The sequence below is a fragment of the Hemitrygon akajei genome, chromosome 3 (assembly GCF_048418815.1).
Source record: "Hemitrygon akajei chromosome 3, sHemAka1.3, whole genome shotgun sequence".
Taxonomy (NCBI): Eukaryota; Metazoa; Chordata; class Chondrichthyes; order Myliobatiformes; family Dasyatidae; genus Hemitrygon; species Hemitrygon akajei.
This window is the reverse complement of record NC_133126.1, coordinates 118,009,447-118,025,717: the sequence shown is the minus strand read 5'-3', so window position 1 is coordinate 118,025,717 and position 16,271 is coordinate 118,009,447. Positions and strand designations below refer to the sequence as shown.

At 44.5% G+C, this 16,271-nt stretch overlaps 1 protein-coding gene across 2 annotated transcripts in view; it reads left to right on the top strand.

The window, feature by feature from the left end:
- The window catches only part of LOC140725330 (glypican-5-like), a 627,634-nt gene that overhangs the window by 149,883 nt on the left and 461,480 nt on the right, over positions 1 to 16,271 (top strand). For both annotated transcript variants that reach the window (XM_073040657.1, XM_073040656.1), the window contains exon 3: positions 11,758 to 12,452. In XM_073040657.1, coding sequence (XP_072896758.1) covers positions 11,758 to 12,452 — 695 coding nt within the window. The remainder of the gene's footprint in view (positions 1 to 11,757; positions 12,453 to 16,271) is intronic.

Genomic DNA, 16,271 nt, shown 5'->3' with positions numbered 1-16,271 from the left:
GAGAAAGTGAGAGTAGCTGAAAGAGAAATTGTTGAGGGTGAGAACTAGGCAGAGGAGGGTGGAAATGGAGGGAAACTGTTTAGGTCTGTTGTCCAGAAAGAAGCAGAGAGCATTAAGGCCTTTCTCAATGGAGTTTAAACTGTGTATAGGGGTTGGGGATGGACCTCCATAGTGAAAATGAACTCATCCATTGTTTCTGTCTGCTCCTGTCCTACAGAACTCTCTGTAAGAAAGAACACATTTAGACAAAAGAGTGCAGATTAAAGTAACCAAGCAGTTTTGGAAATCAGAGCATAGAATTGGTTGAATTTTTGTTACTTGTTGGTTTATGAGTCAGAAAATGAACCTGTGAACTAAGGCTGGTGTCCAACCTCAGACGATTTATAACTTAATTTTTGCTTTACATTTCATTTTCTCCTTGATCAGTATGATACCTTGCTGTTGAACTTGCTTCCAGAAAAGCTGCCTCCTTCCGAGCAGTCTCCGGTTTTTGTCTTGTGCTTTAAATCTCATCCTCTTAAATAACAGAGCACTTCAGATATCCGAGTGCCACATGACATTCTTCAGCAGCTGGGAGGATTCCAGATGGAATGTACAACCAATTGTTGTTAAGTAGGCCATCTACATTGAATGTAGTTGAATAATTGTCATGGCAAGGCATCGTAGAACGATGTTAATAATAGTGTTGGTTGGTGGGGAGACTAACCCCAAACTGAAATTGCACTTCCGCTCAACGGCTGCTGAAAATGTGCCAGGCTAAGTTTTGGGAATTAAGGATGATAACCAAGGAAAATAATCTGAGAACAGGGATGACATGTCACCAACCTATAAGTTTTGGAGAATTATCATCATCATCATCATGTGCCATGTTGTGTGACATGGGTGATCATGTCTTTTTGACCATGATTGTTCTTGGCAAACTTCTCTACAGAAGTGGTTTGCCATTGCTTTCTTCTGGGCAGTGTCTTTACAAGACAGCTGACCCCAGCTATTATCAATATTCTTCAGAGATTGTCTGCCTGGCCTCAATGGTTGCAAAACCAGGACTTGTGATTTGCACCAACTGCTCATACAACCATCCACAACTGCTCTCATGGCTTTGTGTGGCCTTGATTGTGGGCTAAGCAGCTGTTACACCTTGACCAAGGGAAGGAGAGCCTTGTGCTTCCTGTGGTAGAGATGTATCTCCACGCTGCTACCCTGGGGTATTCAAGGCCAAAATTGGTAAATTGATTTAATATTGTCACGTGTACTGATGTACAGTGAAAAAGGTTTTCCATGCCATCCACACAGATCATTACATTGACATAGGACCAAGGAAAACAACAGACTGCAGAATAAAGTGTTACACACGCAGAGAAAGTGCAGTATAGGGGGACAATAAGGTACAAGACTATGACAAGACAGATGTGAAGTGAAGAGTCTGTATTATCATAATAGACAACCATTTGAAAGTCCTGTGACAGTGGGATAGAAGTTGTCCTTGAACCTGTTGGTATGTGCTTTCAGGCTTTTGTATTTTCTGCCTGATGCTGGGGAAGAGGAGCGAGTGTGTCTGAGAAGTGTGCGGTCTTTGATCATGTTGGCTGCTTTACCAAGGCATTGAGAATTGTAGAGAAATTCGATGGAGGAGAGGCTTGGTTCCATGATGCAGCAAGCTGTGTCCAAAACTCTGTGCAGTTTCTTGTGGTGAGAACAGTTGTACCAAACCATGATCATGATGTACTCAATAATCACGACTACGCAAGATGTGCTGACCACTAAATGATTCTAACTCATGTCCTGTGAGTTGGAAAGTGCATGGATATCCCACATTACTGATAGAAGGAGCAGATCCCTCACAAACTACACGTGCACTGCCTGGCCCATCAACCACCTCTGCTCCATCAGTCTACAGTTTCCACACGGGCCCCTTTAAGTGTCTTAGAACACACACAGAACTAACAAAAGCCTGTAATAATGTATCACCAGTCCCAAGGAATCTTTTATCTTACATTATCAGATTCTGGAATGGACCTCCCATATGCTTAGAGATAAGCTCTTGATCTCACATACGTTCGGATGCTGTTCATAGAATTCAGTTCAGCATTCAACACAATCATCCCTCAGAAACTGATTGGAAAGCTGAGCCTACTGGGCCTGAACACCTCCTTCTGCAACTGGATCCTAGACTTCCTGACTGGCAGACCTCAGTCAGTCCGATCGGGAGCAGCATCTCCAACACCGTCACACTGAGCACGGGGGCTCCCCAGAGCTGTGTGCTCAGTCCACTGCTGTTCACTCTGCTGACCCATGACTGTGCTGCAACACACAGCTCAAACCGTATCATCAAGTTCGCCGATGACACGACCGTGGTGGGTCTCATCAGCAAGAACGACGAATCAGCTTACAGAGAGGAGGTGCAGCGACTAACGGACTAGTGCAGAGCCAACAACCTGTCTCTTAATGTGAACAAAACAAAAGAGATGGATGTTGACTTCAGGAGGGCACGGAGCGACCACTCCCCACTGAACATTGACGGCTCCTTGGTAGAGATCGTAAACAGCACCAAATTTCTTGGTGTTCACCTGACGGAGAATCTCACCTGGTCCCTCAACATCAGCTCCATAGCAAAGAAAGCCTAGCAGCGCCTCTACTTTTTGCGAAGGCTGAGGAAAGTCCATCTCCCACCCCTCGATCCTCATCACATTCTACAGGGGTTGGTTGTATTGAGAGCGTCCTGAGCAGCTGCATCACTGCCTTGTTCGGAAATTGCACCATCTCGGATCGCAAGACCCTGCAGCGGATAGTGAGGTCAGCTGAGAAGATCATCGGGGTCTCTCTTCCTGCCATCACGGACATTTACACTACACGCTGCATCTGCAAAGGAAACAGCATTATGAAGGACCCCATGCACCCCTCATACAATCTCTTCTCCCTCCTGCTGTCTGGGAAAAGGCTCCGAAGCATTCGGGCTCTCACGACCAGACTATGTAACAGTTTCTTCCCCCAAGCTATCAGACTCCTCAATACCCGAAGCCTGGACTGACACCTTGCCCTACTGTCCTGTTTATTATTTATTGTAATGCCTGCACTGTTTTTGTGCACTTTATGTAGTCCTGTGTAGGTCTGTAGTTTAGTGTAGCTTACTCTGTGTTTTTTTATTACGTAATTCAGTCTAGTTTTTTGTACTGTGTCATGTAAACCATGGTCCTGAAAAACGTTCTCATTTTTACTATGCACTGTACCAGCAGTTATGGTCGAAATGATAATAAAAGTTGACTTGACTTGATCTCCTTATCAGCCTTGCACTTGTTGACCTGCACTACTATTTCCCCGTAGTTGCTGCATGATATTCTGGACTGTTTTTTTTCTTTTTACTATCTCAATATACATACTTGTGTATGGCACAAGCTGCCTGGATGGTGTGCAAGCAGAAATCTTTCATTGTATTCGGTACACATGACAAAGGTAACAAAGCAAAACTGGCCACTGGTAGGAAGTCAGTCTGAAGGACGGCCTACAAAGTAGAAAACAAGGGTATAAAACACCATGACACAGGCAAGGATTAGTTTGAGTCAGAACAAATAATGACAACTTCTATCCCACTGTCACAAGATTCCCCCCACCCCAAAATATACTTTATTTATAATATATGTAATAAGAACATAAGAAATAGGAGCAGGAGTCGGCCATCTGGCCTGTCGAGCCTGCGCCGCCATTCAATAAGATCATGGCTGATCTGGCCACGGATTCATCTCCACCTACCTGCCTTTTTCCCCATAACCTTTAATACCCCTACTATGCAAAAATCTATCCAACCTTGTCTTATATATATTTACTAAGGTAGTCTCCACTGCTTCATTGGGCACAGAATTCCACAAATTCACCACTCTCTGAGAAAAGCAGTTCCTCCTCATTTCTGTCCTAAATCTACTCCCCCGAATCTTGAAACTATGTCCCTTAGTTCTAGTCTCACTTACCAGTGGAAACAACTTTCCTGCCTCTACCTTATCTAATCCTTTCATAATTTTATGAAAAGTTTTTTTTGAGTAAATAGAACAGGCACATGTCTTTATCTATATTAACTCTATCAATAATTCAGTAATTTCCATTCAAAGTGTAAATACCATTCACATTTTTTTAAGACTAGAAAATGACTGGAGGACTGGAATACAACAGCAGGGATACACTGCTGAGTCTGAGGGGTTAGTCAGAATGTATTTGGAATATTGGACAATGTTTTTGTGGATGGATGTGCTGGCTTTGGGGAGGATCCTGAGAAGGTCCTGCACAAGAATGATCTCAGAAATAGTGAGCTTGGAGGGGCTACTTCCATTGTGCCTATGAGCTCAGTCACAGGGATAGCTCTTTAAAACTAAGGCAAAGAAGAATTCCTTCAGCCAGAGGTTGGTGAATCTGTGCAAGTCATTGCCACAGAGGGCACTGCAGGCCAAGTCATTACGGGTGTACTTAAGACAAAGATTGATAGGTACTTGATTGGCAAGGGGGTTAAGGGTTCCAGGAAGAAGGTAGTAAAATAGGGTGAAAAATAAAATCAGCAAAGATTGAATGGCAGAGCAGATTCAACGGACCAAATGGCCTGGTTCTGCTTTTATATCTTACAGTATTTTTTTTAGAAAAATACTGGTAATGGCAGGTTCCAAGACTGGATCATGCTTCCCTGGTTTCTAGTTGTGCTAACACTTTGGCACCATTCCAATAAGGTCAATACATAACATGATGACATTAGCTAACCTGAGTCCCTAAAGCAGGAGAGTTGCAAAAACTATCAATTTTTAGGTAGGATTGGCCTTACTTACCACACATTCCTATCCCCCGAATGGTGAGTGGTGCTTCTGGGCTCTGTTTCTGATGAATTGGCTTTCACATGCAAGAGAAGTCAGGCTCACTGTGCCAGTTAATCCAACAGCTGTCGCAGAGTGGAATTACCCCTTGTTAACTGTTCAGGCTGGGATTCTCACTGTGACTGCTTGATTTGTTTCAATATTGGGCAGCTGTCTACACACTATCACTTTGCTCCCAATGGAAAAATATCTACTAAATATTTTCTGTTACTTTTGCAGCAATTCATCCATGCCACAAAGGCTGACCTCCCTGTGGTTGTGTGAAAAAATACTTTTCAGCAAAAAACGCTTCCGTTCCTGATAATCTGGCATCTAGCTTAACATGAAGTGTGAGCCAGGGGTGCAGATTGAATGCAGGGTCTGCGCAAGTGCGAGGGGTTTGGACGGAGATCTGGGCAAAGAGGAGGGACTGCACGCCCTGCAGCCAGAAATATGTTAGGGTTTGGAATACCAGAGGTCAGCGGTGTAGAAGGTGATGCAGTTACAGCCAGGCTCTGGCGTGACATCCCACACACACACACATTAACCTGGCTGTACTTCTACTTATGGCGTACAGGCAGAGACCGAAGATCACAGCACCAGTGGTGAGGTTTAAGAAGGACTGAGGGAGGTGGAGGAGAGCTGACAGGACTGCTTTGAATCAGTGGACCATAAAATATTCAAGGATTTATCTTCGAATCTGATCGAATATGCCACAGTCGTCATGAACTTCATCAAGACCTCTGTGGCTGAGTGTATGCAGTCTGCTGAGGGCTAGATCTGTGGCATTCAAGACTGGTCATCCAGAACTTCACCAGAAGTCTAGGTATGACCTACAAAAGGCAAAAAAAAGAGCAATAAAAGAGGAATTCCAATCAAACTTAGAGATGGATTTGGATGCACATCAGCTCTGGTAGGGTTTGCAAGCCATTACTTCCTACAGAGCAAAACCCAACATCATGAATGGCTGTGATGTTTCACTCCCAGATGAACTCAGTGCCTTTAATGCATACTTTGAAAGGGAGAATAGGCTACTGTGTGAATCCCTGTAGCATCTGGTGACCCTGTTATCTCTGTCCCAGAAGCTGGAGTCAGAAAATCTTTCAGGAGAGTGAACCCTCCGATAGTGTACCTGGTAGGTCATTGAAAACCTGTGCCAACCTACTGGCAGGAGTGTTCAAAGACATTTTTATCTCTCATTGCTGCAGTTGGAGGTTCCCACCTGCTTCAAAAGGGTGACAATTATACCAGTGCCAAGAAGAGCAGGGTGAGCTGCCTCAGTGACTATTGCCCAGTTGCACTCACACCCATTGTGTGAAGTGCTTTGAAATGTTGGTCAGAGCCAGAATCAACTCCTGCCTAAGCAAAGATCTGGAACCACTGCTATTTGCCTACTTCCACAATAGGTCTATAGCAAATGAGATCATTCAGCCTTGGATCACCTGGAGAACAGCAATACTTTTTGTCAGGCTGCTGTTTATTGATTACAGCTCAGCGTTCAACACCATCATACCCTCAGTACTAATCAACAAACTCCACAACTTGGGCCTCTGGACCTCCCTCTGCAACTGGATCCTTGACTTCCCCACTGGGAGACTGCAGTGATTGCAGATTGGAAGTAACATCTTCTCACTGACTATCAACAGTGGCACACCTCAAGGATGCATGCTTAGCCCAGTGCTGTGCTCTCTATACACCCACTATCGTGTGGCTTGGCACAGCTCAAAAGTCATTTATAAATTTGCAGATGACATAACTATTGTTGGCAGAATTTCAGGTGGTGACGAGGAGGCGTACGGGAGTGAGGTAGATCAGCTGGTTGAGTGGTGTTGCAACAACAACCTTGCATTCAGTATCATATATTGAGGGATCAACAGTAGAAAGGAGGAGCAGTTTCAAGTTCCTGGATATCAACATCTCTGAAGATCTATCCTGGGCTCAACATACTGATGCAATTACAAACAAGGCATAATATTAGCTGCAGTGTATACTTCATTAGGTGTTTGAAGATAGTTGGTACATCACCAAAGTCTCTAGTAAGTTTCTACAGGTGAGCATCCTAACTGATGACATCACTGGTACGGAGGGGCCACGGCACAGGATCGGAAAAAGCTGCAGGAAGTTGCAAACTCACCCAGTTCTATCATGGATGGTAGCCTCCCAGCATAGAGGGCATTTTCAAAAGGTAATGCCTCAAAAAGGCAGCATCTGTCACTAAGGACCCCCTCACCCAGGACACCCAGTCGAGTTTGTTGTCATACACACAAGTACATGTATGCACAAGTGCAATGAAAGTCTTACTTGCAACAGCAGGTCAGGCGCATCGCATCCCGCAAGCAGCATCCAAAAGGAAAACAAATTATGCACAATTTTTACGAGAACAGAATAAGAACAAAAAAAAAGTTAATTTCAGTGGAAAGTGGTTAGATTGTTGCTAAGCTATAGTGATCAAGGTTTTGCCAGTAGGTTTGTGAATTGAATGGATGATAGGAAGCAGCTGCTGTTTTTATTTATTTATTGAGATAGAGCACAGAGTAGGCCTAATCATGGGACAACATTCAATGACCAATTAACCTACCTAATGGTACGCCCTTGGATTGTGGGAGGAAACCCACATGGTCATGGGGAGAACGTACAAACTCCTTACAGACAGCAGCGCGAATTGAACCTGGTAATGTGAAACTTAAGGCTTCCCTACCTCCTGCAAGAACATGGCATGGTAAGGATGGTGGGGATCTTGGACGTTGCCTTCTTCAGGCAGCACCTCTTGTAAACGCTACCAATACTGGGGATGAACATGCATGTGGTGTCATTGGCAGAGTCCACTACTCTTTGCAGTTTATTGACTGTAAAGAAAGGAGATCTAATGCTAAACCTGTTAGTTATTAGTGTGGTTACTGAGCTGTGACTAGAGCAAATGGATGAGTGATAATTACAAATGGTTCTACTTATCTGAAGTACAAACACTGGGCTGAATTTATTGTTTCAGACCCACCAACGTTTAGCTGTTTAACTGGTGCTGTGGCCCACAACTCTGCATAAGCTGCCAGACATGCAAGTGCAGGGGATGATGATGCATCAGGAAGGCTGAGTCTTGGCAATTGCGTGAGATGTGGTCAAGAGATTCAGTTGTTGTTCAGACCAAACATCAGAACGAGGCAGAAATGTGATCTAAGTGACTTTGACCATCAAGTGATTGTTGGTGCCAGATGCGGTGGATTGAGTATCTCAGAATCTGTTGTTTTTTGGGATTTTCAGACTCAGTAATATCAAGAGTTTACAGAGAATGGTGTGAAAAACAAAAACCATATAGTGAGTGGCTGCTCTGTGGATGAAAATGCCTTGTTAATGAGAGAGGTTAAAGGAGAATGGTTTGACTGATTCAATGGTTAGAGATATTCATAACTCAAATAACCACACATTAGATCAGTGGTGTGTAGAAGAGCATCTCAGAACACACAACACATTAAACCTTGAAGTGGATGGGCTACGCAGCAGAAGACCACAAACATACACTCAGCAGTTTTAAAGAGCAAACACGAGGAAATCTGCAGATGCTGGAAATTCAAACAACAACACACACAAAATGCTGGTGGAATACAGCAGGCCAGACAGCATCTATAGGGAGAAGTGCTGTCGACGTTTTGGGCTGAGACCCTTCCACCAGCATTTTGTGTGTGTTGTTCTCAGCAGATTTATTAAGCTCAGGAGGTATCTAATAAAGTGACCATTGAGTGTAGTGGATGAAGGAGAAGATAAATTTTAACTTATCAAACATTATTTTTTAAAATAGTTTTTAAATTAATAGATGTTGACAAAGCTTGTAGTAGGGTTTGTCAGATTAACCAGATATCTTGGGGCCAGCACCACCCAGTTGCATCACCAGAGGCCCCTCTGTTGCTCAGTCCATGCTCCTGTGATCTGACATACGATGGGGGGAGTTTGGGAGGGGCGGTGCGTTTGTTGGCTAACAAAGTGGGCCTACAAGTCAAATACAATTGAGTGAGCACCACAGTTTTGAAGGTAACAATTAAATTGCTACTGTTTGTCATGTTCTTGAGTGACAAGCGCTTTCAACTAAGTCAGGCGTATCAGATTCCAGCAAAAATCAATCCAATTAGACGGCTGCTTCAGTCCTTATCTTGTTTATGGTTTTAAGGAGACCGATCCGGTCATTGCTGCACTGGTAGAGCCACTGCCTTGCAGCTCCGGGAAACGGGGTTCAGTCCTGACCTTGGGTACTGACTCTGTGGAGTTTTCATGTTCTCCCTATGACCTCATCTCAAAGATACGGTGTTGAAGGTTAATTGGCATCTCTGGAATCTGGGGTGGGTGTAGTTGATGCTAATGTGGGGGCAATAAAATGTGTTAGTGTGCAGTTAGTGTAAGTGGGCGGTGGATGGCCAGCACAATGGGCTGAAAGGTCTGTTTCCATGCTGTGTAACTCTGTATGGTGCGGGCTATGCTATAACTTCATTGCTTCTACATTCACTGGGATAGAAACTCTGATAATCCAAAATCAGTCTGATTAGAAATCCTCATGGTTCACCTTCAGACTCACCAGAAACTTGATTCCTATATTGTCCCAAGACTTGCTAGTCCATACAGTGTTGTGAAATTCACCAGGGCCATCAGGGCCCTGAGACTCACTAGTGCCAGGTCCCCGTGGTTACCAATGCACCAGGTCCCAGCTCCCATGCTCTCTGAATCTTATGGTTCACTGAAGAATTTATTATAATGCTGTGTAACACTTTTAAATTAGTTTTTTATTTGTGTTTGGAAATGTAAGTAATAACCAGCCATCCATAAATCCTTGAGTATGACACCACCAAAGTCCTGAGTATGTTGGATTACCTGTTTTACTCTTCCATTTGGGAAACCTTGTCAATTCATCACGGTGCCTTCAAATTCCCGGACGTCTTTCTGCATCTCTGTATCTCAGCTTCTAATGTGTCTGTCCATTTTCATTCCTTTTTATCTGTACTGAAGCGATGTGGTGGTTTAGCAGCCAGCACAACCCTATAACAGTGACGGCCATCTGGGTTCAATTCCCACCTCTGCCTGTAGGTGGTTGTCACATTCTCCTTATGACCGCTTGGGATTTCTCTGGGTGCTCCAGTTTCTGCCCACATTCCAAAGACATAAGGGTTAGTTGGACACATGGGTGTATTTGGACAGAGTGGACTTATTGAGATGGAAAGGCCTGTTACCATGCTGTCTCTCTAAATCAATATAAATAAAATCTCTATCTTCTTGAAGTTTGTTACACCTCATACTGGTGAATGAGCGTTTGAGAGTCCAGCAGGAAGGATGGAGATGCATTTGCTGGCCACTGCAGGCTTCATGCATCTAATACTAAGTGGAGCAGGGCATGCTTTCTCCATCTCACCCCGCCTCCGTCTCACCCCGCCTCCATCTCACCCCGCCTCCGTCTCACCCCGCCTCCGTCTCAGCCCGCCTCGCCCTCAGCCTGTATTGCCTTCACCCCCTTCTCCCCCACCAGCTCCCTCAACCCTCCCCTCACATCCCCTGTCACACCCCCCTTCCCCTCACACCCCCCTCTCTATCTCTCTCACACTCCCCCTAACTCCCTGAGCCACGACAATTGAGCTTCAGAGTTGAGCCGAGTGGCGTGCTCTTCCCTCCCCCTCAGTCCCTGAGCCTCAACATTTGGCGGTCTGGGTTGAGCCAAGTGGAGAGCTGTCCCCTCCCCCTCGCTCCCTGAGCAGCAACGTTTGGTGGTCTGGGCTCAGCCGACTGGAGCTGGGAGCGCTGGACAGACTCTCACTTACTCATTGAGTCTGTGAGGCCAACTGGCGGCTGCTTTTCCCGCGCCTGCTCACTTTCGCCCACCTCTTCTACTTCTGTGATACTCTCCCAGCACTTTTGTTTTCATTTTCCAGTAATGAACAGTTTGGGTTACAAGCAGGTCTCCAGAACATTATTATAATTTGGGGTCTGCCTCTAATATCCTCATATCTACAGATGGTACAACAATAAATAAACAGCATTTAAGTATGTTTGAGTACATTTGTAAATCACTAGTGTTGAAAGGCTGCTATTGTCTATTCAAATGCCCGTTTATATTTTAGCCACCACTGCCTTCATATGTTGAGCCTGCATTTACATATTTTGTGGCATTGTAGTCACTCCCCGGTGCCCTGAAGGAACTGGAAAGGAACAGGATGTGAAGGTGAAAGGTTTTCTGGTAGAAAAGAAGTGATGTCTGAATCAGAATGCAGCACCTTCAGCAAGGTACAACGGCAATGTTTGAGGCATTTTGACAGACGTGTGAACAGGTGGGGAATGGAGGGATACAGGCCATGTGCTGGCAGGTGGAATGAGTTAGATTGTCATCATGGCATCGTGTGCTGATGGGCCTGCTCCTGTTCTTTACTGTTCTATCCTCGTGTTGGAAAAGGACAATAGAATGAGGTGACTCTGGTATCATTTCAAAATGTGATACTCATCTCCTTTATCTCCACTCATCTTGTGTGAAGCTAATTGCCTTTTGGTTCACAACTTATAAATTGGGTTTATAAAACAAAGTGTATTTCTGAAAAGGAGAAGGTTGCTAATATTTGAATATAATGTATAAGGAATGCGAAGAAGCCACTTGCCCACCATTTCCCACACATCAATAACAAGTCTTAATTGTTCTCTGACTTGGTGATCTTCCTCAATGCTCATTGCTTCGCCCTTTGAAGAAATGCTTCAGTTAGACTGCCATCTCATTCCTTTCTACATGCTGTCTTTCTTTCTTTAACTGCCCACCTGTGAGTGAGATGGCGAAGAAGTTGAAAGTCCTGGTTGAACTCAAGAGGGGATAAGGGGAATTTTATGCAAAGGATTAAGATGTGTAATGTATCGTCTTTAGTTCCAGCAAGGGTTAAGACTATTGTTAACAAAGTTTATTCTTTTCCTTTGGCAGAGGCTTTTAAATCATTGATACACATTGCAACCAATCACACCAACTCTATGTTCAAGACAGGGTACAGAACAATGGCAAAGGAAGCTTCAGAGGTGGTGAAGGGCTTCTTTACTGACATCTCTCTCTACGTTCTGGATTTGGACACAAGCATTGAAGACATTGTCCTGAGTTTCTTTGATAGCCTCTTTCCATTGGTTTTCAATCGCCTGATACACCCAGGGCTCAGTGACGTTTCTGTGGATTATTCAGAGTGCCTTCGATTGACCAGACAGGACATCAACCCCTTTGGTTCCTACCCTATGAAGATGGCAGCTGAACTGACCAGGCCCCTCCAGGCAATGAAGACTCTTCTACAAGCCTTGAACATAGGGAGTGAGGTGATAAACATGACTGAAAATGTTGCTTTCACCCGGGAATGTACCAGAGCCTTGGTGAAGATGGAATACTGCTCTCACTGCCATGGACTGACTCTGATCAAACCTTGTGTTGCCTACTGCCTCAACGTCATGCGGGGCTGCCTGGCTAACGTTGCGGATATTGATCTGCACTGGCGGGATTACATTTCCACTCTGGACGAGCTCACCAGTGTTATTATGGGATCGCGAGGTGTGGAGCAAGCATTACTCAGGGTGGCCCCACTTGTGAATGAAGCTATTTTGCAAGCCCAGCTGAATGGACCGAAGATTTCCACAACAGTAAGTAAAAAAGATTACTGCAATGTGTTCCTGCCATGCTCCACAGTTGTCCTATTAAAGCCGGTGATGATAAAATGTATGCTCCCCATTTTTATGCATGGGCATGTTGCATATTTTTGTCTCCGTTCATATCATTATATATTTAAATCATTGAATGTTTTTCTCTCTATCATTAAATTTATCTGCGTCCTCTCAAAGTTCAAAGTAAATTTTTTATTAAAATACATGTCACCATATACAACCCTGCGATTAATTGTCTTGTGGGCATTCGCAGTAAGTACAAAGAAACACAATAGAATCAATGAAAAAAAACACACGCAGTCAGACAGCCAATGTTCAAAAGACAGCAAATTGCAAGTAGAAAAAGAATAAAAGCAATCATTTATATCATTGGTAATATATTAATGGCCCCTGGTAAGATGGCACCCATGAACAACAATCTGTCGTTCTGCCACCCCTCTCCTCAGACCTCTATGGTGGAACATGTTAATTGCATTTCTTTTAAAATAACTGTACTTCAAAAGTGTCTCATTAATACTGTGAGCAACATATTAATGCAAAGAAAAGAGTTTCATATTAGCCTTGAGGTAAGAAAGAACATTTCTGCTCCCAAGGATATCTGCCCAACAATGCTTCACCCCTTTCCCCACCTCTTCTCCCTTCCCCTTCTCCTTTCCCCTTCTTTTCCCCTCTTCCCACGCCTGTTCCTCTACCCCTCTTTCCCCTCATGCTCTCCCTCTGCTTCACTCTCTGGTTCGCATTTGCACACACCCACACACCTTTACCATAAACACATTCCCCTTGTGTTTGGCCCTGCCACCCTGGGGGAGAAGACTGAATATCTGCCTGTTATAATTAATATCGCTTCCCAACTTTTGTACTTAATGGTCTGGCTAAAGAAGGCAAATATGCTATGTGCTTTCTTTACCACTTGATTCCCTTGTTTTCGTCTTGAGGGAGGTATGGCTGGATGCAGAGATCCATATGTTGGTCAGTGCCCTTTAGGATCCAGCCATATAACGTATGCTTTACTCTTGCATTTGATCTCTTGAAATGCAACGCTTCACACTTATCTTGAATTAACTCCATTTCCGACGGATTTATATGCTGTTGCATTCTTTGCAACCTTCCTCACTTATCCACAAGCCCACCAATTTTTGTACCATCTGCAAAGTTAGTAATCGACCTAGGAACATTTTCATCCAAATTGCATATACTGTGTGTAAGAGTATATGCAGCATTGATTGCTGCAGAATATTTCTGTTGTCAGATGCCTCTCCACCACTGCCCTCTGTTTTCCGTAGCCAAGCTAATTTTGAAACCAATCCACTATGTCACCATGGATTCTTATTTGTAAGTAGCCATTCCCTTTGCAAATCCAGACAGACTGAAGAACAGCTTCTTTCCCACTGCTTTCAGACTTGGTCATAGGATCATAGAAAAGTACAACATAGAAACAGGCCCTTTGACCAAAGCTGCCTACTCCCTTTCACCTGCACTGGGACCATAGCCCTCCATGCACCGACTGCCCATGTACTCATCCAAACTTCTCCTAGACGTTGAAATTGAGCTCGGATGCACCACCTACACTGGCAGCTCATTCCACACTCTAATTAACCTCTGAATGAAGAAGCTTCTGAATCGATTGCTCTTTTTAACGTTCCCTTCCTGCCGGTGCTGCCACATTCTCAAGCCCTCAGATCTACCTCTTCTATTATTGGTACTTTAGCAATTCCTATCGTACTGCTGCAGTTTGTACCAGTCTGTTGGGTTGTGCTCCTCACTGTATATGTTTTTGCTATGTATGCTATTCACACCGTAAGCTTCTCACAGGCAAGCGGTTTCACTGCAACACACACAAAATGCTGAAAGACTCGGCAGGTCAGGCAGCATCTCTGGGAATGAATAAACAGTCCATGCTTTGGTACAAGCCCCTTCTTCAGGACTGAGAAGGAAGGGGGAAGACGCCAGAATAAAACGGTGGGGGGGGGGGGAGGTGGATGGGAAGGAGGCTACTGGAAGGTGATAGGTGAGGCCAGGTCAAGGACAGGGGAAGAAGGAATTCTATTTCCCCCTGGTGTATATGACAATAATTTAATCTGAATCTGAAGTAAAGCATCGAAATCTAAAAAGCTGGTCTATACTGATGTGGTGGGATTGACAAGGGAGAAGAGTTGAACCTGCAACAGTTGATCTGCTTCAAGAAAAACCGGGTACAGTCAGAAACGTAGGTAGTGAGTAAGAACATGTTGTTTTAAGTATGAATAGAACAATAAAAGTGAACAGTAAACAAAGAATGGAAATCATATTTTTATTCTCCAATAGGCCGTCTTCAGTGTTTTTTTGGTGGTAACACTGCTGCTTTTTCTAGGGAGAGTTTTCTGACAGGAATATGAGATCCAAGATCACAAGAACACTAAATAAATAAATAAATCTGGACAATGGCCAGGGCAATTTTGTTTTTACTGATTTGTGGGAACTCTTCCACAAAAAACATGCAGAAGAGAAGTGTGAGAAGCCTCATTATGCCCAGTGGGAAGACCGCTGGCAGATCTGTGTGTGTCAGTGGGCTGCCTGAGTCCTGCTCTGAAAGCAGGCTCTGAGCATGTTTTTTTGTCTGTTGGCAGCTCTCCTGGTTTCAGCCCCGAGGCTTTCAGGGATGACTGGCTGCCACTGGGAGCCACGGATGCTTGAAAAGATTGAATGGTTACCAGGCAGCAGACATAGACTGCTCTCACTTCTGAGGGAAGGCCGGGGGATTGTTTTTGCCTGAGCTCATCATCACTTTTTTAACACCTTGTGTCCCCTTCTTTACCCCCACCCATAAAGAAAGATCACCCAAGCGATGTTTCTAATAGAAGATGGGGTGTTCCCTGGATGGGTTAGCTGGCTGAGTGGAGCCCTGTTGACTTAACACCACTGTCTTCCGCAGTCACCCGTTCCTGTGGAGCAATTTTAATTTGTAAGCTCGTGGTTGTGAGCATGAGGATAAATCGTAGAAGATAGAATAGAGTAGAACAGTACAGCAGGGGAAAAGGCCTTTTGGCCGTAATGTTGTGCTGAACTAAATTGCTAACCAAACGCCTAACTATATTACTATTCACTCCGTAAGCTTCACACAGACAAGGAATTTCACTGCAACACACATGAAAGCCCCACACCCTGCACCTCCCATTTCTGCCTCCTACCCAAAATCCACAAACCTGCTTGTCCAGGTAGACCCATTGTTTCAGCTTGTTCCTGCCCCACTGAACTCATATCAGCATACCTTCATTCTGCTTTATCCCCCCGTTTCAGTCACTTCCCACCTACATCCATGACTTCACATACTCTGGATCTTTTCAAGGATTTCAGGTTCCCTGGCCCCCATCATCTTATTTTTACTATGGATGTCTAGTCCCTATACACCTCCCTCCCCCACCAGGAAGACCTCAAAGCTCGTTTCTTTCTGGACACCAGACCCAACCAGTTCCCCTCCTCCACCTAGTGGAACTTGTCCTCACTCTAAATAATTTCTCCTTTGGCTCCTCCCACTTCCTTCAAACAAAAGGGTAGCCTTGGGCACTCGCTTGGGTCCCAGCTATGCCTGCCTGTTTGTCAGCTACGTGGAACAGTCTATGTTCCAAGCCTACGCTAGTGACTGTCCTGCACTTTTGCTGTGCTACATCAGCGACTGCACCTGTGCTTCTTGCACCTGTGCTGAACTTGTTGATTTCATCCACTTTGCCTCCTACTTCCACATTGCCATCAAATTTACCTGGTCCATTTCTGACACTTCCCTTCCCTTTCTCGATCTTACTGTCTCGATCTCCCGAGACA